Below are 27,973 nucleotides of genomic sequence, written 5' to 3'. Positions count from 1 at the left end.
ATTGTGTACTCGGTCGGTGGCCTACTGCTGCAGGCAGTCGAATAGGATATGAGTGATTGGGATTTGGGAAGTAGGATAGTAAATATATATAGTTAATATTATCGTGTGTCGTAGGTATGCGCGCGAACGTACGTTTCTAAATTCTTCGGATTGGCCCAGATCGTACGAGGGGGACACGCATTTGGACACACAGGTAGAGTTGTAGGTACATGTATTACAATATACGCGCGCGCATCATCGATTGCATCCGACAAGTACGACGACGTAGACGACTGAAACATAGTTGGTTAGTATATATATATATATATTTGAAGTCGGGTCGACCTGCGTGCGCCTCGCGCTCCCGATTCGCGAGACCCGTGAAAGCGTCGGCGGGGTGTGCGTGTGGGCTACGGGAGAAAAACACGATCCTCCGGTCTCAGTGCTCCTGTACGCGGACGACGACAGCAATAATAATACAACCTTGGCCCATTTCGCACGGCCAAGACCGCGCGCGTGTGTGTAGTCGGCCGAGGGGGAAATTCGGCCGTCGGTGAGACTGCGGGTCGTGTACCCGTTTGACGGCGGCGGCTGACCGCTACGCGGCGCTCCGGTCGTGCGTATCGATCTGGGGGGGCCCTCCTCATCCCTACCAGACGACCGCCGACAACCTGTTCCGCAGCGGCGACGTCGGGCGTACCGCGTACGGGTAACCGGGGGACACGGCTGTGCTATAGACCTTATTGTCGTCGGCCCCGTCGTTCGATTGCTTGACGCTTCCGTCGTCGTACAGTACACGGTACGCACAGCGTACGCGATTCGCCGCCGTAGTGCCCCGTACAACGTGCCACTGTGCCAGCGTACGCCGCGCGCCATTGCAGCAGTGTTGTGTACGATCGTGTCTGGAAACCGGCGAAACGTTATTTTCAAAACTCGTCAATCGTTTTCCGTCTACGACACTGACGTTTTTTTTCATTAGTTTTAAACAATTTCAATATTGATACTAGGTGGCGGTGTCGTTGTTGTTGCTGTTCAAATACAAAAATAATATAAATCCGTCGGCTCCCGCGCGGTGTCCGCTAGAGTGCGTGTAACATAATTCCTTTGTTTACCTGTTTACCTGTTCGCTATCCCCTGCCGACCCTGCAAGCCGGAGCCCTCAGCAGCTGATATCCCAGGAGTTTGTGATTTGTATCAATATTTTGCCAATAATAACTAATAATAATATTCGAAAATATAATAATTTGAGACGTTTAAGCGCGCACCTAAATCTGCGGCATATAATCAACGGCCGGGGTCTCATCCTCCGACCACCACGGTCCGTGTACTCGCGTGAGTCGTAGGCAGACAGAGACAACTCCTCGAACTCGACGTCGTCGGTCCGACATGTATCCGCTAGTGTAACGACCGACGGGGATACCCGCGAGTATATCTTCGTAGCGCGTGTGTCTGTCGTGTTCGTCGGCCACGATGTCCGTTGGCGGCCGGTGGGTGGTGTGCGTGGCCCTGCTATTGCAGTTGGCCGCGCGGTCCGAGGGCAACTGGCTCAAGAACTTTGCCAAGCCAAAGCCGCAGCTCAGGCTCATGGAAGGCGTCACCGAACATTTGCACAACGTCATGCCGTACGAACAGGTGCAGTTCAGTAGCCCCAACGTGTCTACAGCGTACGTCAGCTCCACCAAGTTCCAAGCGGCCGGCATGGGACATTTGTACTTCATCACCAACAAGTTTATCCAGTACATACTGAGCGACCAGGCTTTCCCCGAAGGTATGTTTTACTTGGTCGCCATCAACACCGCCTTAACGTAAAGCCAGGTTCATCACACCGAGTTGTTGTGTCGTGTAGAGATAAATAATCTATGCGACTTGTAGGCGGGTAACTCGATACCAACGTTGTAGGTATTGCCCGTCTACATATCTGTCTATGCATTAAAAATAAAACAGAACACGACACGACTTGATGGTTGCGTGAACCTGGTTCATCTGTTTGTCTTTTCTGTCCGTCGATCAAATTTATTTAAGCACATTTAAAATGTTTTCAAAAAATTAAGTGATACTTATATTGTTTATGTATACAGAACTGTTGTCTTACACTTATCTGAAGTGCAATCTTAAAACTTTGTGGGGGAGGGGGAATAAGATAAAGTCTGCCAAGAATAACTATCCAATGGTCAATGAAAGTCTACAATATTACCAACGGAATTAAATGTTTACATTTTTTATACTATATGTCTATATGTTATAAATGACAAGAGTATTAAAATTAATAATTCTGTATTGTATTAGCTTAGATTAGAATTCTAGCACTTATACAGTTAAAAGTCATTACTTAAATAACATATTTTTATATGTAAGTAGTTGTTAGAACTGTAAAAGATCATAGTTTCTTACTGTAAATGTTATCAAAAAATTAAAAAATAGAATATATTCATTATAACATTATTTGACAAATGATTGAGTTGTGTTTCATTAGCTTTATTAAATATGTATTTATTAGAATTTATTCAAGTATCTAGTTATTGAACCATTAATAATATTAAGTTGGTGTTTTCATACTGATGAAGCCCACATAAAAATGTACAGCCACAAAAGACATATTTTATTAAAATCATTCAAATTTACTAAAAAATATTTAACTAAGTATGTTTAGAATCTGTACAGAAATATCTCTAGAAATATGTTGTAAAATAAGTACCTAAATTCAATTAATTAAATATAATATATTATAGCTACAGCGTAGGTATTGCTATTTAAGTACCTTGGAGATATTAATATTATCATTTTTTTATGAACTCCTCAGAACAGAAATAATTGAAATATGATACAGTATCAGTTTACATAACATTAATTTTATGGTTGAGAAATTACTATGGTCGTCTGAACTAGACCTTGGCATTACTTCTTTTTTTAATAACATTTATAAATCAAAATCTTTATTTTAATTATTATTTATACTTTGTATTAAAATACCAAGTAAATAAACAAGTAGTAGGTATGTCATATTAATTAAAAATTGAAAAAAAGAATTATTTTAATACGTACCTTATTTTGATACTTCTTGATGAATCATAGTAAAAGTAGGTTAGGTAGGTTTAATGTTTATTTATTATATTATTTAGATATGTATTTTTTATTTTTTTTATTATAATACTCGCAAGATAATTAGGTTTAAAATTAAGGTTTTTTAAATAAAAAATCTTAATAAATGTAATTAAAAATAATTAGATTAGGTTCTTAAACCTACTTTTTAGACATTTTGATATCTGATTATTAAACTATTTCATATTGTATTATTTAAGTATAGTAGGTATTATACAAAATTTTACAGTATTTTTATACTTACAAATTCTATGCACTGTAATCTATATTCCTAAAAGACAAATATTAGAAGTATGTAAATAATATGATTCCTGAATTTCCGTGTCATTATTTGATAATTATATATATTTAGGTTGATCATGTTTAAATTTTTTTTCTTGTAAATATGCCTATCATTATTTTGATTAACAAAAGTATACAGTCCTCATTATGTGATATTATATAAAACATATTTTTTACTTGTATGCTTACTATAATTACTGCTCCAACTAATTTTTGTTATTGATTAAAAAAAATGATTAAATTACTTGATTTTAGAAATTTTTCAAAATGAATTATTTTTTGGTTATTATCAGTATAATACTATTATACAACATCGATTAAATATTTTGGTTGATACTATCTTTAACAATAGCTGATGCACACTGGCTAGTAATTTACCCATTTTCAAATCAAGCAGTTATAGCATAACTGCGAGATAACTGTTCTGTTACTAGTTTAATAATACATATTAATAGTATAACAATATTAATTATATCATTTCAGTGTCTACTGTACAGTAATTTGTTATGAACTACAGTTATAAATGTATTAAACTTATAACTGAAAAGTAGATAGTGAAACTAAAGATTATTCAAATAATTAAATATATGATTGTGGTATTTGTATTCTATGGATAAAAAAAAGTATTTTTTTTTCAATTTTCTAAAGAAGTAGTATATATTACATTATTTACATTTCACATTTTTTTTAATTTTATCTACATTATACATTATACAAGCTAATTAAGTATAATTGTATTACTATTTTTTATAATATTACAATGGCTTTTAAATTTAAATAACAATTAATTAATAGTAATTTAAAATGTATTATAATATAATTTGTGTACTACCACCTACATTTAACATATATTTCTATTTACACTATTTAATTTACTATGATATATAATATAATATATACTATATATTTTGTATTTTTTTGTACATTAAAAATATTCTAAAATAAATAAGTACATATTATCAAAATTTAATCTACTAAAGGTATTCACTAAAATATAATAGTTTTAATACAATAGTTCATATTTAGGTAACTTCATTTGCTTTTATATCAATAATCGAAACTTTTTTTTAAATAATATATCAGTTCTTATCAGAAAAAACCATCATACCCATCATAGCTATTAAGTATGCTGTAGATAAAAAGTTTGAACTAAAATTATTATAATTATCAGCTATTGTTTGATTTGGTTGTGGTTTTGTTATCCCAGTACTACGTCTTATAGCTTTTAACCATTTTGAATACCGATTTTTTTGTTCTTCTTCTGTCGTTGTTGGTTTTGAAATGTTAAGTGACCACTCATGACTTCCAAGTTCAATATTTATGACTTTTGCTGCTGCTTTAGCTGAGCCATATATAGCCATGTCGTCAGTCATTTGTGAGCTTATTACATCTATTCCCATGATATCAGCTTGATAACTTAATATATTATTATAAATAGAATAAAGACCATCTACAAACAACTGAGATGGAACTATATTTGTGTCCTTTTCAAATGCAACACATACATCTTTGGTATGAAAGCAAAATGCTTCTAATGCAGCTCGAAGTATATGTTTTTTGTTAGTAAAATGAGTCATACCACATATTATACCCTTGGCATCTGGTTTCCAATGTGGTGCTGCTAATCCGTTAAAAGCTGGGACAAAATATACATCACTTGCATCTATGTTTAATAATTCTATTTTTTCATCACTGTCTACAATTTTCATATTATTCTTTAGCCATTCTATTGCTTTTCCGCCGACTGATGTCCAACCTTCAAAAGCATAAACTGCTGGTTCTTTATCAATTTTGTATGCTACTGTTGTGATTAATCCATTATTAGATCTTTTAAATTCTGTTCCTATTATACAAGACACTGCACAACTATCACCATAATTACTCATTATTTGACCAGGTTTATCAAAATGTAATCCATAAAGTGCAGCTTGATGATCAGCAAATATTGATCCAATTGATATACCTTTTAAATTTGTTTCTTCTATAGTTCCATAATATTCAGAAGAACTTTTAATTGTTGGCAATAATGAAATTGGAACATCAAAAAATTGACAAGCATCTGGAGACCACTCCAAAGTTTTTAAATTCATTAATAATGTCCGAGAAGCATTGGTAATGTCTGTCACATATAGATTACCTTTAGTAAGCTTCCAAACTATCCAAGTATCCAATGTTCCAAATTTAATATTTTCCATTGAAGCCGGTTGTTTTATAATATATTTATTATTAATTATCCATTTTAATTTAATTCCACTGAACATTGATGTTACTTTTGAGCCAGTTGCATCTTCAATGTTATCAAGTGCTTTTGGACAATTTTGTATACAGTCTTGAATGATTTTGTCTGTACGAGTATCGGTGTAATGAATTGCATTACAAAGTGGTTTACTTGATTCTAAATCCCATGCTAATACAGTATCTCTTTCATTTATAATCCCAATTATCTTAATGTTATCTTTAGATAAATTTTCTAACTCTAGTTTAACTATTACCTCATTAATAGTTATACATACCGCATTCCAAATATTTTCAGCATCTACTTCAACCCAACCAGGGTATGGTTTTATGAGTTCGATAGGCCTGTATGAATCCAACAAAATATTTCCACTATGATTGAGTACGGAGAATTTGACTATTTCGGATTCAACATCAATTACTCCAATTAATTGTTCATTCGTCATTTTGGCTGTGTGAGATGAATGAGATGATGTCTTCTTCAAAGCTAATAGTTGACTACACTCCACAAATTTTTGTATCACTATTATATAGGTACAATTTTCTACTGATTATACGGATACAGCTGATATCTGTTCTAACTAATGGGTTGAATAGGTCGTATTGTGCAATATTATTTATATATTTCTAAAGTTATTTGGTTAAAAATTGTGTTAATTAACAGTGCTATACTCTATTTGTTTGATTTTATATATTGAAAGTTTATTTTATTCTTTTTTTTTTGAACTTTAGACTTCCATTACAACAGAAAATAAGAATAAAAATTGCTTAAAATAACTCGAATAAAGTTCACAGTGTTATGAAAATGCGCTGATATCGTTGTTGTGTGATATTAGTAATACCAAAGATTATATCTGAATTCTGGACTATATTAGTAATTTATAAAATACGATTATCTACATTTACTGACCTATTTCTTATATTATATTATATTATATTATGAAAAACAATGGCAGTCAAAATAACTCGTAAAAAACTAAATAATATTATTAAATTGATAAAGGCGGGGTTGAAAATGTGTTGCGTATGTTGCGATTTTATTTGTATGTTGATAAGAATTTTACTCATAAATTGCGTAATAGATAAACATAATTAAAACAATTATAAATCAATTTGAATAAAAAAAACTTATTATCAGACTGCGGATAAATAATTTATCAGTAATAAATAATGATAATGATCCACTGGAAATGTAATTTTCAAAACGTTGCCACGTCGGAACTCGGAATGGAATCATAAGAATGATGACCGTACGTCATCAGTTTCGTACGAATCTGACTTGGTGTGTTTATAATATATGCTTACTGGTAACACTGCGAGGAAAATTATCCACGATAAAATATAGACGCCGACCTTTGCAACTTGATTTTGTCTAAAAAGATTTTATAAAAATGTTATATGACCGTTTTGTTGTTTAGCCGAAGTCAATAAAGCCGATAAAGGTCAAAGGATAACAGATAATGTGTAATATTTCAATATTGTATGAAACTAAAAAAATTAACCATGGAATCAACATCGGATGTGTTGCCTTTATGATTTATGATCAAATTATTTGAATGACCATCCATAAATTTTAAAATTTTCATTTTAATTTGATCGTTGAATCGATGAATCGTTCTAATTTAAATTTCATATTACTGTGTATACGAATAGAACTACTTATGGTATACGTGCGTCATTTTCTATAGATACAATTGTAAAAGAAAAAGCCGGACAGGATATGGTGAACAGGTATTGGGCACTGGTCCCGCTTCACTCACCTCGCCACAGTATCGTGCATTCGTGATGTATTATTATCATCGAAAAAATTGAAAGCAATGATGCAAATCACCGAGACACCGAGTTCGAAAAACGATTCCGAATAAAGCTAGCTGACTCGTTAGTTTAAATCCGCGCTTGTTATTGACATTTAAAACAATAACAAAAATTTAATATATTATAATAGGTTTTCTGTATTCTTAATTAACACTTTGGGAAATTACTATAGAAAATTGAATAATTGTCCCTTTCAGGTATCTTAAATTTATTAATTTTTCATTTATATATAGCAGGCTGTACAAAAATGTTGATATACGGAAAAAAACAAAAATAATTAAATCTGAATAATTATAATTTATAATAACTAATAAGGTACACTCGTACACTATAAACAATATGTAATACAATCAAATACATTTTTATAATAAAACTTAGTACACAATACATCATTCTTTATTTAAAATATATTTCATTCAGATTGTTTAAATATATAGTTTAAACTTCAAATAATCAATAATTTATGTAAAACCCACTAATACTTGTAAAATCTTAAAGGAAAAATAAGAGTAATAATTATAATTTAAAATACTAAGAGGACCTGTATTCGAGTGCGTGTTGTCTCAGTGTAACTAAATCATAACATTAATTTTACATTCAAATGAATACATTTTACTGATTTTTTTTTTAAATTGTCAATTTTTAAGGTAAGAATATTATCCAAGTCCATGTCTATATTATAATTTAAAGGAAAGTTATGATTTTAAAATTGTATATTTATTTGAAAACAATTTTAGTATAGGCAATAGGCGCATAAGATGTTTGTAATTGTTTAAAGCTTTATATTCCACTTACCTAATATAATAATATTATAATTATTGGTATTACATCTTACGATGATCTTTCATAGATAATTAATTGATCGTCAACATTTTATTTTATTTTTTTTTAGTTAAATATTAATATTATTAGAAATAACATTATTTTTTATTAACTTATTACGCGTATTTAAACAAATAAATTAAATTTGTTTACGTCATCTTCATCGTGAATCTAATATGACGTCATACACAAGCTAAAGACGTCTCTATCTCACGTGTATTTAATTAAATGGATATGCGTGTTTTAAGAAAACCTTGTAAAAGTTAAGACCGTGTAAAATAAACAAAATAAAAAATGAACTTTAAACTTCTTGTACCCGTGCGTATTTGCACCCATTTGTCACTTGTGAACCCATGTATCAAATATTAATTGCGTTCATATTTATATATATATACATTTCCGGTTATATTTCCTTATTATTTATTATTTACTCTCGATAAGTTATTTAAACATAACTATGCTATCAATGAATGGATATTTTTCATGTTATTTCTACTACTGTAAATGTACAGAAATCAAATCTGTGCTGTGGCTTCGCTATTATATGACTGAAACTGCACCGTAGAATCATTTATTTATTTTTTACTTCAATACAGTATTAAAACTTTTTATAGCCCACCCACAATGTTTTGGACTGCAGATTGATTGATTTGTGTAGTTGACTTTCTAACGAATATTTTCCATAACTCGACTGCCTTATATTTTAAATTGTTGTATCTATAGAATCAAAAAATGAAACAACTTAATTAACAATAGAAAAACGTAACATTTTAAAATACTTAATTTTTAACTGAACTTTAAGTATAATTTAAAAAATTAAATATTGTCTGCTGAACATTTTTGTTTATACTTGTTTACGATCCATGAGTTAAAACCAAATCATGCGTTGGCCCCCCTTCAAAATAATTATAACCAATTTAGATTGTATAGTTGAATTCTATTTAATGTATCTGCAGTAAATGTATAATATGCAATTATAAATACTTTTGAAGTTATGAATTGTGTCAATTGTAATAATAATTACAATTGTTTTTTGTTTATTAATTTTTGAAAATTACTGTATATTATGTTTCGTTTAAATAAACAGATATACCTTATAAATAAATTCAACCAATAACAGTACATTTAAAAAAAAAAAATGGTTAAATAGGTTTTATTAAAAACGTATTATTTATTCAACTTTTTAAATGATTTTTTTACAGCTTTCAAATAGGTATATCTAAATAATTTAGATTATATTATTGTATAGACGTTATACGCTAGAATTAAGTAATAAACTAATAAATATAATTATGTATTTACGATTCAGTTTGATACTTTGATATAACACAATATGATCTTGTTAAAAAAATGAATAGTTAAAAAATATGTACGTAGTTATTATTGTAAATGTAACTATTTAAATTATAGACCTAAATAATATAAGTGAAATTCTCATTATTGTTTCCTAAAAATCTTGTCTTTTCACACGCCAAGTGTATACAGACAATGCGAATGATGATGACTAATGATAATACGTTTGTTCCAATCTGTTAATGATAAGCAACAGGTCGGTAGTAAAAATATTGCGTTGTCACAGATTTACACAAGACTATGGTAAATTTTCTATGTCATGAATAGGGTTTGATTTATTTTTTACTTTTACTAGGATTATCACAGTACATTTAACTAGACTTGCTGATAAATTGTAATTGTAATGTTTCGATTACTATTTACCACGTTCGTCTGCTTTCAACAATATTGTCATACAAATACCTAAGTAAATAGTAAATACTCGAAATTATTTAATTTTCAATATGCCGGTCGTTAATTTTACATGTATCTTATTTATGTATATAATAGATAAATAATTAATCTTCTTCCTATAATATTAAAATATTACGAATAACGATAGTGTTCAAAATTAAATAACGATAAACATTTCTAGATTCCTGTAATTTATTGATTAAATTATTATTCATTAAGGCCGGGAATCTAACTTCTGTTTTCTGTTTATATACATTAACATTATTATAGCTTTTCAATCTTTTCATGTGATTATCTTATTTCATATAGGACATGTAGTTTATATTATGTACAGTATCGGTAGCGCGTATGTTTAGAAAACCGGATTTGCCCGACACGACCAATTTATAACAGCAGACAACTATAATAATATTATACTCTTGACATGTTATTTTTTGCCTCGTTTATCAATTGAACTCGTTTAACGAAAGAAAATCACGTACGGTACCAGCTGCAGCAGCCGTCACTATTCGCTATGCTAACAATACATAGCTATATAATCGCTCGATTTTTCCACGTATATAACACCACCGAGAACAAAAACTAATATATATGCAGCAAGCATTTTCTATTTGTTTTTCATTTTGTCCCACTAAAGTCGTATGTCACTACGAACAATTGTTTCGCAACAATATATCATTACAAATATTACTATTACTATTACATATTTGCACGAGTATAAATACCTACATATTGCAATTCGTATATTATTATTTATATTCATTCACTTCGTTCGTGTCTATCGTCATAAAACCATATCTAAAAATATCGAAAAGCCTGGTGATGTTCTCTTTGTTCTCCCTGACTCCCTCTAATGTTTTGCTATCCCTTTTTAATTAGAAAACATTTATTAACGACATACCTACTATTTAATAGTCATATAGGTATGTTTTTTTACTTTATCTTCTATAGTATGATGTGATATAAGTAGTATCCGATATTTAAGTACAAATAAAACTCTTTATGACATATCGTTTATAGGTTAATATTTTTTTATGACAATTTGATCTTATCGTCATGAGTTTATGACCTACTTATTGCTATAGTGCAATTATTTAGTTACAAAATGAAATCATAATTTCTACACATCAATGATGTATTTGTATTATTTATAACAATTACATTGTGATTATCCTAAAAAATATACTTTATGAAATTACTATGGACAAAACTACATATATACATGCTAGTATGCTACTATTTTACTTAACACAGTGTCATTAATTTATACTTTATTACCATATGGATGAATGTTGCTCGTTTACTAGGTTAACCTTTCAAATGTGAACTTTAAAGATGAATGATAAGCATGATTTTTTTCTTTAAACTATTTTACTTATGCAGTTATGCTTTGTTTAATTTGTGTATGTGTGAGTTTGTGGATTTTGAACGCAGTAAAATAATTTATCTAGCTATTGGCGGTGACTATACAAATAATACTACATAATGTTATAGAATAGAAGAGACTGGCTTGTACTTGTAACGGGTCGTTGGAGTTATCAAATGACTCATCGGGTATAACGAACTCCATTTCTTTGTATCGCACTGGGCAATCATATACAAAGTATTATTATTACTACTATTAATGCAATCTTTATTTCTATTATATTTACATATTGCGCCAAATAGTACTACCATTATAGTTGCAATTGTTTCTTAAATATTTCATTTTGATAATATGTTTGATATCGTTTTATCATCAATTGCAATCTTAATTATTAAAAATGATTATAATATAGTTACATAGTTGTTTATTCAACGAATTATCAAAACAATATTATTCCTGTCTATTTATTCCAGATATTATTTAATATTTTCTAAAAACTGCATTTTGAAAAATTAACTAGTATATAACTTTATTTTTTTTACATTTAATTTAAGTATTTATTGCTATATTTGGATATAATGCAATATAATTACCACCGAAAACGTTAAACCAACAATAAAACCAAAAAAAAAAAAAAAATTAAAATTTGATTTGGAATCTACTATATTCAGATTACAGATAATATTTTCCATGGCCTGCATGTATTTCCAATGACGTGCCAAATAATTATGAAAAGATTGCTTATATTTTTGTATAAACATGACCTTGTCATTGATCTATCAATCTGAAAAATGAAAAATGAATATCTATCAATACCTAGAATCAGATAAATGTTTTTATCGGCCAATATCGAAGATAATAATGAATAACATTTTTATTTTATTTATTTTAAGCTTACAATACGGGCATGAGTCCAATTTACATTTAATATTGATACAATTAAAAATTAAAATTACAAGTGTGATATAACAGTGAAGTAAAGTCATTGAAAGTACTTGGTTAGTTTTGTGTGATTGAAATATTATAGATAACAGAATTTAAAATGCTATGTATTTTATTATAACATAATATTATAAACATGTTCTGGTGCTGATACAAGCATTTTTTTTCTCATCGATTCATCGATTAATAAATTCGTTACATTTAGACTATGCCCACTATTATTATTATTATTATTTTTTAGTCAACATTTCCTAAGGCTACTCCTAGCATCCGATTCATCATTATATAATCATATATTATGTGACAATATTATATAGTATCACAATTATTGAATTATCATTACTTTAAAAGAATCTGTATGATTCAATATTTTGGCGCGCAATGGAGAACCCTACGGACTCATTTTCGTCAATGTGAAACAAATTATTCTAATACTCATAATTCTATATAATAATATATTCTAGTATATTACTTAACGTACAATGGTACAATCATCTTTAGTTAAATTCTATTATTTTTAAATATTTTTATATTCACGCACATCATATTATACAAATAGTTTAACATAAAACATTGTGTCTTTTTTTATTTATATATATAACAAAAAATATATATTATTTATATAATATATATATATATATATATATCATCTGGGATTTGGCTTACTTGAATTGTGTTCAAACCTGTTATTCGTATTTCAATAAAAACCTATGACTCATTTAAATATTTCCATATTAAGTGTCATGACTAAAGTTTGAAAACTATATTTCAAATCATGATGCAATTTAAAATAATATTTTCAGGTTCTCTAATGTTATTCATATTTGTATATCGTTCAAATGAAAGTTAGGTGGTAATCACTATTTCATAATAAATAAACCGTATGTAAATCCAGCTTGATATTATTTTGTCTCACAAAAATATAGAGAACTATAACTTAAGTATAATCATTGTTAATATCACAAACTTTTATCACCTCATTTTCATATTCACAATATTGTTTTTCTTTATTTTAATTTTATAGTTATATTTCTGATATTTTGTTAAGGTAAGATTTTTCTATACTACTACTTATCGAAGGGTGTTGACGCGTTTTTAATAAGTAAATAAATAAAATATTTTATAATTAAACGTGAACATTAAATGTATTTAAATTAATTTACAAATTTAACATAACTACCAACTAGTATAGCAATATATAGTATAGCTGCTTGACTGAGAATAACTAAATTTCTTTACTATGATCTTATAAAATAAAACTCTTGAGTATATTCATATTTAACATTTATTGTTTGGAGTTTTTAAAAATTTAAAATGTACATAGATAATTATTTAAATTAATAAAAAATAATTGTTTTTACTATACCTGTAAGTGTATTTACACGTTATCTTTTACTTGAATATTTTTAAATGTTTAAGTATACCATATTTATTATTTTTCTATATTGTTTAAATTTCTTAATGATATAATGATACCTAATTAAATTATAAATGTAAACATTGCCATGTATATTATGGTTTTGTGTTACATAACTCGAATAACAGTTATTCATTTTTCGTTTAAATATAAAAAATAAATCTTGATCGATTATATGAATATTAGATATTATGTAGTATTATTTAACAAACAAAAAGGTTTTCGCATTGTACCTTTTAGATTGTTTTTAAGTGCATATTTTGTTTATCGTACACATTTAAAATATATTAGAGTATTATTACTTAGAGTGTTATTACTTATCAAAAAATAATTATTTCGACAAATTAAATCTAGACTAGTGCTATTGCGATGTACATACTTTATGCGCAGATTTAAGAGAATTATTTATTGTCGAACATCATAAAAATTGTATTTTTAGGGTGAATTTTAGTTTTTCTTGCAGCACAGCGCTATTGTTGTTTCTTCTGTTTGGTAATTATGTAATTATTTTTTTATAAAATAATTTTTAAAACCTTTTTGGCGTATTGTTGAGTTCAAATACCTTTCTGGGCAGAATAGTTTTCTCACTTGCTGGAGCGGCGGTAGTAATTTTTTTTTCATCATGGCGTTTATACGTGCGTTGCAAATTTACCCGTGACTGTTATTTGCATGACAAAATAACGTAATTTTCGAATGGATAATTCAGTTAATTGTATGTTGTTGTTTTTTTTTTTTTGTGCACAATCTCTCGCACATACAAACCCACCGACACCGATCCACAGGTATTATTGTATATAGGAAGTTAGGTTGGGCCGTTCGTTTAACCATATCTATGGTCATATCATGTCCATCATATTATCATCATAACTTATAGAGAGTATAAATATATATATATAATATAGACGTATAGGGAAAAACTATATGTATTAACTCAGGTGATTAATCGTAATAACAATATGCAAAGCGTTTCCCGGGCAAATCGATTTTCTGCTTACCGATATACGTTTTTTATCAACTTTCACGATTGTATTTGTGGTAGTGGTGCGCCCTCGACAGGAACAAAATGTTTAATCGATCCGATTCTAGTAAAATGTGATACGCGTGGGACGATCAACGACAGTTACGTGTACAGGGGATGATTGGAGGGTTTTAAATTTTTCAATTATCCCCACACATTCCGAAATGTTATTTTTAATTAAATTATTAAATTTTGGAACATACAATATAATGTTATAGTATTTCTAGAAAATTACGATTTTACAGTTATCCTGTACAATTGTATATTGTACAGTTACATTATATCTGAATACAGAATAACCGTATGTTATCATTTTATTTTTTGTGCAATGACCACGGTTGTTAGCATGACGAAGAGGATATAATCAAATAGCGGTCATCTCTGATTCTTTTAAGGGGTGATGAGTAGGTAAATAATGAGCAATATGATTAATGAGTAATAATTTAGTATTAAATATATTACCTATGATATTTTAGTGATTATTGCTATACGTCTATAGACTATAATTTACATATATGGCAGTAAATAAATCTTAATCGGATTTTGGATGGATAGATGGAAGATAAGACTTGTCTCTAAAAAATGTCAAGTTCACCAAGCCACTAGTTATAAATTACGATTGGCTAAATATAATTGATAATGAATAAAAAAATATAATCATAGGGCTTATATAAGCAACATTAATTATTGTTGTCTTGACATACAATCTTGTATTCTCGTATAACATTGAAAATTTACGTTCAACAATTCACGTTTAGTTTCGTTAATTTTAATATTAGAGTGAATTGCCCTATTCTTAAATTTATAGGTAACAATGTTATCTGTGTTCTTTAGTAGAATTGTTCTAATATTTAATTTCTTAAGTGAGTTAGGTGTATTAAAAAAAAATCTATTCATAATATATAACAAACTTTAAATTCAACTTAAAATTAAAAATTTCGAAAAAATTCTATAGATAATGTTGTTGCCTACATTTCATAATAGGTCAACTGGTCAAGTTTATCAAAATTACAAATTTCCTTTCTAAATACAAGTTATTGGTCAAGTAGCCAACTGATTAATGTGCCTATTTAATGCTCCAGGGTAACAATATATATGAGTATAGTGTAAAAAATATTCTCATATAGTAGGTATATTCTTTTTAAATATTTGAAAAATTTCATGATAAGGAATGATACAGTTGTCCTGATAATATGTTATAATAATAATGTAAACTCTACAAAATGGCTATCTTTAATTTTTTGAAAATAATTAAATAAAAAATATATTTTTTAAATTTTTTACCAAAATATTTAAAGAAATCAAAACATGATATGTTTGTAGTTTTTGTCACTGTGAATCTTATTTAAAAACCAGAATTATGATTACGCAATGGGTAAATCCTTACGGGACATTCTGTATATAATATATACAATATTGAATACCGTGATACCCATTCTGCAGTTCGTCTTCTGTACGAATAGTAATGGAAATTCCCGTTTGAAATACAAATCGTTTGGAGAAAGATATAATAAACTCTAAGAGGGTAGGAGGTAGGACTGTGAGTACACCAAGTATAATCTATAGTTGTAGTATACTATATAAGACAATATTTTAAAATTTACTGTGGTTTTTGATAGTACTGACTTTTTTTCAAATAAACAACCCTCACGTTGTTTAAATGTAAATCATTAACGGCAGATATTAGTTTGTAACCAAATCAGATTTCTAATTAGTTTATGTGTTATATCAAAGTTTATGTGCCAATATTGTGGCTAATTAGCCAATAATAGGATAACATGATCTATGATTTATCATTTATACATGTATGTAATGTAGGTTCAAAAGATATTACCTAAACACATTTCTTATACGATTGTAACTAACTATGTAATAATGATAATAGATCAGTGTTGATTAATGATTAGTATAATTTTCATTCATGTCTAACGTTATGTTATGTTTAACATTTGTATTTTGCTATAGTTGGTGGCGTAAATAATTATTGTTCAATGACGTTATTTAGCGTAGTCGTGAATGAATTATAAATAACGAATAAATAATTAATGAAAAAAAACACCCATAGCAATCAAATACCAGTATCTATATTGAATATCGATAGGTTTATGCGTCGGAGCATACATCCTGGATTTTTTCGTAAGTCTGTCGTGTGTGTTGTGTGTATTCAGTGTGACAAAACGAGAGTAAAATAAAATAATGAGCCGTGTGCGTTCGTTGCAAGGTTACAGCATTTGATATTCTGCTCTGTTGTGTAGAATTAGCACATTAATCGTATTCGTATTACACCTTTATAATAGCAGGTACTTGTGGATTAAAAAAACAATACGATTTGTTAAATATGCTCATTCTTTTTTTCTTTCTCAATAATGCAGTGAAAATGTGATTTTTGGAATTATTTTATATGCTCAAAGACGACCCCAGTCACGCCTATGGCGATGACAAATTAATCTATTGTATATGTGTAGTATTAGTATAAAAACTATAAATAAAATTGATATTATCATTATGAGATGTGCCTGATGTCTCTCCAAAACCCACATTCCGTACGATATACGTTGTAAGGTATTTGCAATAATAATAATTCTAAAAATATAATATGACTACGTGCAATAAATTGTACATTACAATAATTCTATAGCTAAAAGAAAATTCAAATCGAAAAACTTTACATAAAAACATCATCCACCGTTTACTTTTATGTCCAATGTCCTTACAATCGAGATTGTAACTTTTATCTCCCCTCCCCTCTATCTAGATAGTTTTACCGCCAACTTTAAGAAACTGATCTACATTGTATTATGTAGTATTAACTTACTATACCGATAAAATTGCATTATAGAATTAGAAAACTTATTATCAATTTATTAAAACTATTTGTCTAAACTCTATTTCTTAAAATAGACATTTGTACGGGACTATTCAAATCAAAGAAATACAATTAGAAAACAATACTGACGTTTCAACGTTTCAAGGTTAACTAAAATAAACAAATACACGTGTATTGTTTCGTATACTGCGTTGTTGTTATAATGATTAAAAATTAATGTATTCTGTATTGTTTTTCAATTTGAATTGTCGTGTCAAATTATTTTAATGGCAATTTGTTTATTTGATGGCCTATGAAATAGGTTTTCCAAGTTAAATAAATTAGGCGTTTGGGGTAATTATATTTAACAGCGAGGAATGTGAATTATCAGTTAGATGCACAATATCATCAAACGGCATTATTTGAGTAGTTTTAATTAAAAATTACAAAACTTTAAAAGCTTGCATTTCAAATAGTTGTAAAAGAGTTTGTTTACATTAAGTATACACACCATAAATCATCGTTCATACTTTTAATTTTAGTGGGTGCCCCAAGTTATTTTAGTCAGTTTCGAAGTAGTCATAACATTTTTAAATCAAATTCTTCGCAATGAAAAAAAAAAAAATTTTGTGATTCAATTACCTACGATTGTTAAATGTACACCCTTGATGCAAGGAATCTCCAAAACACATTTTGTGGGCAAATATTTCAATATAGACGATGGGGCATGAACAACAAGATGTCATTAGAACCAGTATCGTGTTTTCGTGTTTAACAGTTTAACAGTTCTAACAATTATCTTTTTTATTGTATGTAGCACGTCACACATGTATAATATGTCGATTGTTGACATTTAAAACTTAAGTTTTTTTAAACATATTATATAGAATTTTAGTAATATAATGTTTATTTTCAGGATTCATTGATGTGGAAGGTGATAATACGATTCAAATAGATTATTTGTCTCATGAATGGCCGATATTGGTAAGCCATTACTGGGCAAGTGCTACTGTGTTAGTTGCTGGACTAGTGTTTGCTGTTTTAATGCCACTTATTGGACTGACGTTATGCTGTTGTCGTTGTACTGGAGGTTGTGGCTCTCGGTCTCAACCATTTGACGCCAAATACGATTCATGCAAGAGACAGTTTTATGGCATAATACTAGCTGGGCTTACTATATTAATATCGTGAGTCCGCATACTTTATTCCTATAACATGTTACATATTTATTATTCATCATCCTATATTGGTAATGCAAAGTATATATATATCTTAATTTTATAATTATTATGTGATTAGAGTCTATAAATATACATAAACATCTTTTTTTTTGATTATGAGCGGAACGATGATTTTTATTGATTTTAAGGGTGGATTTTGATAGTGAATTGGGTCCAGTTGTTACTCAGTCATGTATATAATAATGTATTTCTAAAAATAATCGGGAGAAAAAGAATATGAAAAAACGTGAATTTTTATAATAAACTAGTTTTCGATAAAACCGATATTGTTTATTTGTAGTAATTAAATATGATGTATAAATGATAATTAAAAGTGATAAATAATAACAAAATTTAGGCTATTAATAGGCATTTGACATCAATTTATTTTTCTACACATGATTATAAAAAACAATTATGCTTAACCAAAAAGCTTAAAAGTTTTCAACAGTAAAAATATTGATCATAATTTTATATGAGCATTTAAAGTTACGACAATTTATCAACGTCGCAAAAATTATTGAATTTTTTGTAGTAAACATTTTTATAAAATTTTTAATTTTAATAGCTAAGCCTTGAAAATTTATTTCAATATTCCTTGTTAATTGTTAACAGAAACCTAAAATTCTGATTAATAAAATACTAATACATAAAAAAAAAAATGCTATTTGCTTTTGGCAAACAATAGTTAAACCTACCTTATTACTTGTAGAAAAATAAATTACTCATAGCAATATAAATATTCAACTTAATATCCTTAAAAATATAGGCTGACTGTCTTGCTCAGAATCATTTTAAATCAAATACAATGATTTTATCATTGAATTCAAATTTAGTTCATACATATAGACATAATATAGTGACTTACATACTTATAGTAGTGACCTACTATACAGCTTTGAATTTTTTTTTTATTATCTGTTTTTTCATTTTTAATTAGCATAAATCAAAATAAATAATTTATAATACTTTTACCAATGATATATTCTTTCTAAATAATTATACAATTAATTGTCTAATTTAAATATATTTATACTTAATTATTAATAAATTTATTTTATTTTAGATTTGGCGTTGTTTGTACATTTGTGAGTAATGAATATTTGGAAGACGGTGTTAAGGAGTTACCATTAAATGTTAAGAAATCTTTAAATGATACCAGACTGTTTATAAATAATACAAAAAAAGTAAGAAATACCTCTTTATTCTTAAAAACTAATATAAGTATTTTATTTATATAAATATGAAATACTTATGTACTGTACATTTGTAATATATTATTAATTGTCTAAATTTTTAGGAAGTTGATAATTTATTAGTTGTAAACTTTGATGAATTGGAAGAAACACTTTCAAATATATTGGAAGGTAAAAAAATAGTTTTTAAAATAATTAAACAATAATTAAATTTTGATTATAAAATTAATAAACATATATTACAGCTAGTGGTGAAATTGTTAAAAAAAAACTTGGTGATGTTTCTAAAGCATCAGTTTTATCTAATTTAACTGCTGTTGTAAATGGACTGGGGCTCATCAAACAAGATCTATCTAATGTAGATTTATTGACTCGTCAATTACAGGAAACAGCTCTGCAATTAGATGCTGGTATGATCCTTTATTATTTTAATTATTATCACTTGAAAAAAAGTCCATTATGAATGATTATTTAATTTTTTTTAGCCTTAAAGGAATGCCGATCAATAATAATGAAAAAATTGGAGTCGTGTCGATTTGAACGTACTTGTCGTGATATTTTAAATCGATTCAATATTCAAGATCTTTCTTTAGAAGCAAATTTTAGCCAGGTAAACAAATATTGTGATGTATAAAAAATATTATTATTATTATTATTATTTTTAACCACTAAATGTTTCAATCTAAAATTTTGTTTGCTTACCATGGATAGATATTAGACAATGATCTTCCAAAGGTAGGTTATACAATTCATGGTATTTGTAATATGTCTGTTATCATATATTTTAGAAAAATTGAATAACATGTTATTCATATCATAAATATCTATATTGTTCTATAATAATGTACTATAATATTTATTAGTATAGTGAAACCTCTATTAATAGACACCTCTCAATAGTGGACATTTTTTAATTCCCCGTGGCTGTCCACTACATAGTGGTTTCACTATATTATTATAGTTTTATATTTAACTAAATACTTAACTATTATTTATTGCTAATATGAAATTCAAATTTGTCTTTATAGCTGCCAAATGTAACAGCTACGTTGAAGAATATATCTGATTTTATTACTGCTGATATTGAGGAAGAGGTAATGAAGGGTCAGCAACAATTTGAAAAAGTAAAAACTATTATACAGAATGCTGTTAATGACAATATCCCAGAAATAAAACTGAATATTCGAAAAGTGGGAAATGCTATTAAAGAAAATTGTGTAAAAGTGGATAGAGTTCTAGATCGTGTAGATTCTACAATTGCTAATTCATATTCCCCGACAGAACAAGGAGAAGGCCTATTAAAAGAATTTTCACCTTATCGGTAATTAATTTATAGTTTTATACCTGGAATATTACAAATTTATTTAATTACTTTTTTTTTTGTAGGTATTATGTTTGTTTGGGTGTAGCAATTACACTGTTTTTGATTTTGATTTGTCTAACTCTTGGACTATTCTGTGGATTTTGTGGTAGTCGACCAGAAGGAGGATATCGAGATGATGATTGTTGCAATAAAGGAACAGGCGCCTCATACTTGATGATGTATGTCACCTTAATAATATCACCTTGGTTTTGTTTAAACGTAACAATAAATATATTGATTGTCTTAATATTATGTTATAGGGCTGTATGGTTAATGTTTTTGTCATCAGCATTTTTGATGATCATCGCTTTGTTTTATTTTGTTACTGGTGTCACTACAGATCGTATCATATGTGAACCATTGCAAAACCCTACACCTTCAAGGGTTTTGAACATAGTAAACCGTTTATATGATGTATCTGCGATTCATAAATTAGATAATCAACATCAGCCTTATTCAAGACCAACACCAATCAATAATGATTTTAATATTAGTTCTATAATTCGGTAAATAAAATTTCTAAGTACTAATTAACCTGCATTTGAGTGTTGTAATATTTTATATTTTAAAAATAATATTGTTTATTTACAGAGATTGCCATCGTAACATGAGTTTATTCCAAGTTTTAAAAATGGAGAGACTTATTGATCTTAACAAAGTTTTGGAATATCCCACTTCTTTTGGTATTGATGAACATATTGATCAATTAGTATCAAAAATAAAATTAGAAGGAGAAATAGTAATCTTAACACCTGAGGCAGAGAAACAATTAATAAAATTATCTAAATCACCTCTATCCAGTATTAATTTCCCAGCATACACGCATATTGTAAGTTTTTATTGAAGTTTTTTTTTTAATTCTCTTTGATCCTAAAATTTAACATTATTTGTCGGACTATAGCTTGGTGAGAAAATAACATCAATCGATTTGATCCAACTTGCTGATGCATTAAATCAAACAGCATCTCAATTGCCAATGTCAAAATCAGAAGTATGTAATTTTTATTAAATAATTAAATTTGATAAAATATTAACTCTAATAATCATAACATTTTATTTTAGGTTAAATTTTCACTTACAAATCAAGCTATGTACTTAAAGGTACATCAGGCACAACAAGTGGCATTAATGTTAGATATAAGTCAACGGTTAGAATCCACTGCTAATCAGCTTCAAGAACATTTACGTTTTAATCATTCTTCATTGCGCCATGCAGTTGAACATCTTCTAATTGAGGTCGAACAAGCTCAAAAGTATTTATATAATGAAGGGCCAACAATAGTGACCAAAGTAAGTAATACTAACTATGTTAACTTGATTACTGTTTTATTATATATTTTAATTTAACTAATATTTATGAACTTTAACTTAAATTGTAAAGATTTGTGTTTTTATTTTATTAAAATATCTTCAAATACTAAATTATAAATACTGTTATTAGTAGTAATATATACTGATGTTTTCCAGCTGGCAAAAGAATTTGGAGAAGAATTTAACAAACATATAGATCAATATTTACAAAGAATTGTTAACCAAATTAGAGAAGATGTTGGTAAATGCTGGCCCATGTCACAGGCTTACAATGCCTCTATTGTTGCTGGATGCCAAAAAATACTTAATCCTTATGTGAGTATGAAACGATCATAGAAATATATACAATTCAAATTTTTAGTTATAGACAACTAATATAAAATTTACGATCTCACATTATTTTACTTAGTAATGGCATAATATTAAATTCTTAAATAGAATAAATGGCTATGAGAGACATTATTTATATTTTAAAAGGATATTATTAGGTACTAGGTAGCAGATAAATATTCTATAATAAGCTTAGAAATGTATTCTAAAAATGTAAATTATAAAAAAATATCATCTATTTTTTACACATAATAATAATTTACATAAATCTATCAAACATAATTTATTAAGTGAGTATAAAAAATATTAATATAAATTAATTTATCTATAAATTGTATATAAATCATTATTTTTCAAAATTTTTTAATAAATAATATTCAAAATATTTATTTGATTTATTTTAATATTGGAGTACATTTACCTATTATTAATCTCCTTTAAATAGCTGCTGTTATTGATAAATAATTTCATTTTTGGAATGTTTCACTGAATACAATTTTTAAAACTCGGTTTAATTATTAATTATAATATTATTTATTTATTTATTTCAATATTATTATAGAATGGTTTTTGGATGAGCGTTGGTATTTGTTCAATACTCTTCATGCCCATTATAATTCTTTGTGTGAAATTGGCTTCTCTCTACCAGAAGTCAGATCCCTATCCGGGTCCATTAGTTGAAGCGTAAGTGTTGGTGTTGTATCCTTAAACTTATTTTAATTTTAATTATGTTTGTTTTGATATTATAGAGAATACTTGTATGATGCATATACGGACCGTGAGAATATTCCATTAGCAAGGTAAAGTATTTTATTTTTTAAATTTGCTTAATTTATTTCACATTAAATAATATATTATTGTTTTTTTAGTTCAAACAACAAGAAAAAAAATGCACGGAATAAACCACGTAAAAAAGTGACTACTGCTCCATGTGGAAATCGATCATCAAGTATACCTATAGGCTATGAGAATATGTCCAACCCAGAAATTGCTGTTAACACATCAGCTACTGAGAGTCGTCATCCTGGACATGGGGGTTCAGTTGATTATAGTGCTCATCTTGGACGAGCCAATATTGTAGTGCCTACTACAAGCCCTTCAGGTGGTTTACCTGAAGCACAACCAAAGTATGTTGTATAGTAAAAGATTCTGCTAAATTATTTTGTTCAAAAAGATGTTGTGCTTGTATTTTTTATGTATTTCACAAACACAACAAATAAATTTAATTCAAATCAATTGATACAGTTTAATAATTAATGCTTTTGGAGTAAATTGACCTATTACAAATTACCAAATTTAAGAACTATATTAATGACTAGGTTGTCTAGTTAGTTTTTTCAATATTTAATTTTAATTTTAAAAGATCCTTTTTAACCTAACCTATAGAGTTAATTATAAGTGTAAAAATATTTAAAAAAAAATTAACTTTAATGAGGTAATTGCTGTAGTAGCTATAAGTGAATTTGGAATAAGGAAAGAAATATCATTGATGGACTGATTATTGAGTTTAAATTTAAAATTAAATGTGATAAAATATAAGAAGTACATTGAAAGTGCTAGAGATTTTTTTTTTGCTCAGATAACAATAAAAGTATTTGTAAAAAAACTGATAAGAAAACTTAAATTTTTAATTTGTTAATAAATCAACATATGACTTAAACTAAAAACTGTATTGATTGTGTGAAACATAAATCTATATTATGCATAAACAAGATAAAATCATCAATATTCAATATTGAATAGTTTTATAATATTTATTAATTTGTTTAAAGTGTTTCAATACCACTAGTATTTAAACCTAATTATAAATTGTAATCTTGTAGCCACAATACGTTAAATACGTAAAGCTGTTTGGCTACACTATGTATGTAACAACTAATATTTGTATATGTCTTTTTTAACAAAACTTTTCCAATAATAAGTTGCAATAATTATTTATGTAATTATATTTTAAGGCCTACCTGGGACTTCCCAAATGGTGGACCACCTCATTATCAAAACCCGATCTCATCTGAGTATGAACGCCCTCCGCCATATTACTATCCTGGCCCTTCTGGACCACCAGGGTAAGTAATTTATTTTACTTTACTGTCACAATAGACACAATGATAAAAAAAATTGTTTTTTTTTTTCACAATTTGTATGTTAAACATTGCTTAGACATTGCCAACATTTATCTCGCACCATATTAATTAAAAATCTTTGTAAATAATAAATTCACAAACCTAAGGAACACAATTTTTCAATTATTTAAATAAAATATTATAACTGTGAAAGTTACAGTTCAAAAATTGTTTAATAGCAATCTGTTATTTTGTTAATCAAATACATAAATAAAACATGTATACTTAATATACTCAGAAGTTTTAATGCTTAAAAAAATGTTTCATTATTGATTTGATGTGCCTTTAAAAACACTTTGTGTATCTGCTATAAAAGCACCAAATGTTTAAATTTTAAATACTTTTAAATTTGCATAAAATATATTAATTGATTTTAAGCAGTCATCAACAGTATTTGACATTCAAAATAAAATAATTGATTAAATGTAAGTCACTCATAATAGCGCTTGAATAATGATTGTCTCACATTAAATAAAAAATAAGACACCCTTTTATGTATTTTCAAATTATGTATTTTATGTATTAAAGTTTAAAAATTTGTGTCGAGAACACTTGTTGTTTTTACTTCAAAATTTGATTATTTCTACTAAGAATAGATAAATATATTAAAAATATGATTTATAAAAGAGTATAAAATTCTAAATTACCATAATTTTATTTCATGGATGAACAAATACAATTTTTTCCTTACTTATATTATTACCCTAAGTTTTAAATAATAATGTTGGAGAAAGTTTTTCTATTCAATATTATCATAATATGTGTATAAATATATATATTTTTTAATTACAGAGCTCCACCTGAATCTCAGTCATCATAAACTCATCAATTATACAAAACTTAATCCATTACAATAAAAACCTTTTAAATTGAGAACTGACTACAATTGAAGAGTTGTGACCCTATTTTTGTTTAATATAAAAATTAAAATTCATATCTGACTTTTGAATATTGACTCCGAATGTATTAACTTAGTTGATTGCTCTCTTTATCATTAAAATAAGATTTTTTTTATTAAATACAAATATTTATTAAAATTAAAATTAAAACACATTTACTTTTGCCATTGCGCTCAAAACCAAAAAAAAAAAAAAAAGAACACATCTATATTGTATCATTCCTTCATAATACTGCCTTATTTATTTATTGTGATCAATTATTTTTTTTATGTTTAATAAATAATTTTTTTATTCCCAGTTATTCTAAGTTATAAAGTAGTTTGAAATTGTTATTTAAAGACTAGATAATAGCTCATAGATACATTATTATGTTTCAATTAGCTTCATAAAATTCCTTGTAAATATAAATAGAATAACTCATTTAGCAATTTATTATTTTTTTTGTAAATATTTTAAATTACTATTTTAATTATTTAACCGATAAAATTAAGAAAAAAATAGATTTAATACGATTATTCTTGAAGAATAATGTTCAGTTTAAATCTGAACATCGTTTTTTTGGTTACAAAAATCGTTAATTATATTATATTTTTTTTATTATTTTTGTGGCAATATAAAGTTAAACTAGTCATCGTGTGACAGATAAACATCATATTATGACGTAGACTGTATAGATCTTATAAACAAGTACTGCTATTATTTGTCCTCAAATATTTTTAATTATAAAGAATAAATATTATTATAATAAATTGTACAATATTCAATTATATTCAATAAGATTTATCATATCTATACGTCTAAACATTTTATAGTGGATATCATATTATATTCAATATATTAGATTAGAAATAAATTCTTCACAACTTACTAAATTAATTAAAATCAATGAAGACATTTAAAATTATATTGATATTATGTGATCTTACTCAGCTACTAACATTAAAAAAATCATGTGTGATTTATTATTCCTTTGAAAAGCCTGATTTTTTTTAATTATTTATTTAATAACATAGTAGTATTGTTAAAAAAAATACGTAATATTATACATATATATTTTTTTTTTATTGTATGTTTCGTATTCTCTGTTGATGTGTAACTATTGACTTGAATGAGCATTAATTATCATGTAATTAACTAATAAACGTGAGTATTTATGTCTGATTATAATTATGTGTTTTATTTAAGTATTGTGCATACACATTATGTTGATTAAATGTTGACAATTATTTAATCTCCGATTCCTTTGTGATCAGCTTCTAATAAAACTGATTCTCCAGCCCTGTATTATTGCTTATTAGTTTTAAAATTTATCAATGTAAAACGATAATTTTCACCTACTACCTTTACTATTCCAATATCCACCACCAATTACATTTTAAACGTCCAAAGACCTTAGGGCTTAGACAATGTTGCCTCTTCATTTTCTGTTAAAAAAAACAACTAAATAATGTATATACTATAATAAGATCAACAGGCCAAAATCAACCTGGTGAACTACCTAGAAAATCTCAGTGATCCACTTTAAATCAGGACCTATAGACATTTTATAGGTACATTATAAACTATAATTATTATATAAACAATATATCTTATGAGTTTATGAGTTGTATATTGTAGCTAAATATTATGTATTATACTTAACTGATAAAATTGCAAGTACCTAAAACATAATAATAATTAATAACTAAAATCATTATAATATATTTTAATATTTAATTTCACTTAATTTTTTATTTATATTGCATAGTGTACGGTTCGAAAAGTTATAAATTATAATTATCTAATTATTTTATAGTTAATAATTCAAACTAATTTTTAATTTTAACAACACTTAAGGTTTGAAATGCAATCCAAGATTTCTCTTGAATATAATTAGGTAATTTTAACGTTTTCGAGCTAAGCAGTATAATACGATCATCGCGTACCTGCCTAGTAGATAATAAATTTAATTTCTACTAACGAATCGCAATTATTTTTAACCATGGTTAAATTTTTGCTAATTAA

The 27,973-nt window shown here is 27.4% G+C and overlaps 2 protein-coding genes across 3 annotated transcripts; one reads left to right on the top strand and one right to left on the bottom strand.

Moving 5' to 3' along the window:
- The first annotated feature begins 662 nt into the window (after positions 1-662).
- On the top strand, positions 663-27,136 carry LOC132930965 (prominin-like protein). Of its 2 annotated transcripts, XM_060997091.1 has the most exons (19): positions 663-1,747; positions 18,444-18,714; positions 19,814-19,934; positions 20,048-20,114; positions 20,189-20,353; positions 20,429-20,553; positions 20,655-20,678; positions 20,972-21,264; positions 21,330-21,485; positions 21,567-21,812; positions 21,898-22,135; positions 22,208-22,297; positions 22,369-22,596; positions 22,774-22,932; positions 23,510-23,631; positions 23,697-23,747; positions 23,817-24,074; positions 24,903-25,013; positions 25,863-27,136. In XM_060997091.1, the coding sequence occupies exons 1-19, from the start codon at positions 1,450-1,452 to the stop codon at positions 25,888-25,890; spliced, it is 3,051 nt and encodes a 1,016-aa protein (XP_060853074.1). In that variant the 5' UTR covers positions 663-1,449; the 3' UTR covers positions 25,891-27,136. The 2 variants fall into 2 exon arrangements, with proteins under 2 accessions (XP_060853074.1, XP_060853077.1); XM_060997094.1 differs by lacking the exon at positions 20,655-20,678 and having other exon boundaries at positions 664-1,747.
- Positions 4,293-6,748, bottom strand: LOC132930966 (glycerol kinase-like). Its single transcript, XM_060997095.1, has one exon. It carries the CDS (start codon positions 6,039-6,041, stop codon positions 4,440-4,442), a length of 1,602 nt encoding a protein of 533 aa, XP_060853078.1. The 5' UTR covers positions 6,042-6,748; the 3' UTR covers positions 4,293-4,439.
- Positions 27,137-27,973: the final 837 nt, after the last annotated feature.

The sequence above is a fragment of the Rhopalosiphum padi genome, chromosome 4 (genome assembly GCF_020882245.1).
Source record: "Rhopalosiphum padi isolate XX-2018 chromosome 4, ASM2088224v1, whole genome shotgun sequence".
Taxonomy (NCBI): domain Eukaryota; kingdom Metazoa; phylum Arthropoda; class Insecta; order Hemiptera; family Aphididae; genus Rhopalosiphum; species Rhopalosiphum padi.
Note: the sequence above shows the minus strand (reverse complement) of the source record. Positions and strands in the feature narration are given on the sequence as shown.

What these genes read in the sequence shown, in the direction of transcription:
- LOC132930966 (XM_060997095.1), bottom strand. Translation starts at nt 6,041, where the DNA reads ATGACGAATGAACAATTAATTGGAGTAATTGATGTTGAATCCGAAATA.
- LOC132930965 (XM_060997091.1), top strand. Translation starts at nt 1,450, where the DNA reads ATGTCCGTTGGCGGCCGGTGGGTGGTGTGCGTGGCCCTGCTATTGCAG. An exon ending in GGGCTTACTATATTAATATC is followed by an intron (nt 18,715 to 19,813) that starts GTGAGTCCGCAT and finishes ATTTTATTTTAG; the next exon opens with ATTTGGCGTTGTTTGTACAT. An exon ending in GAGAATATTCCATTAGCAAG is followed by an intron (nt 23,748 to 23,816) that starts GTAAAGTATTTT and finishes TTGTTTTTTTAG; the next exon opens with TTCAAACAACAAGAAAAAAA.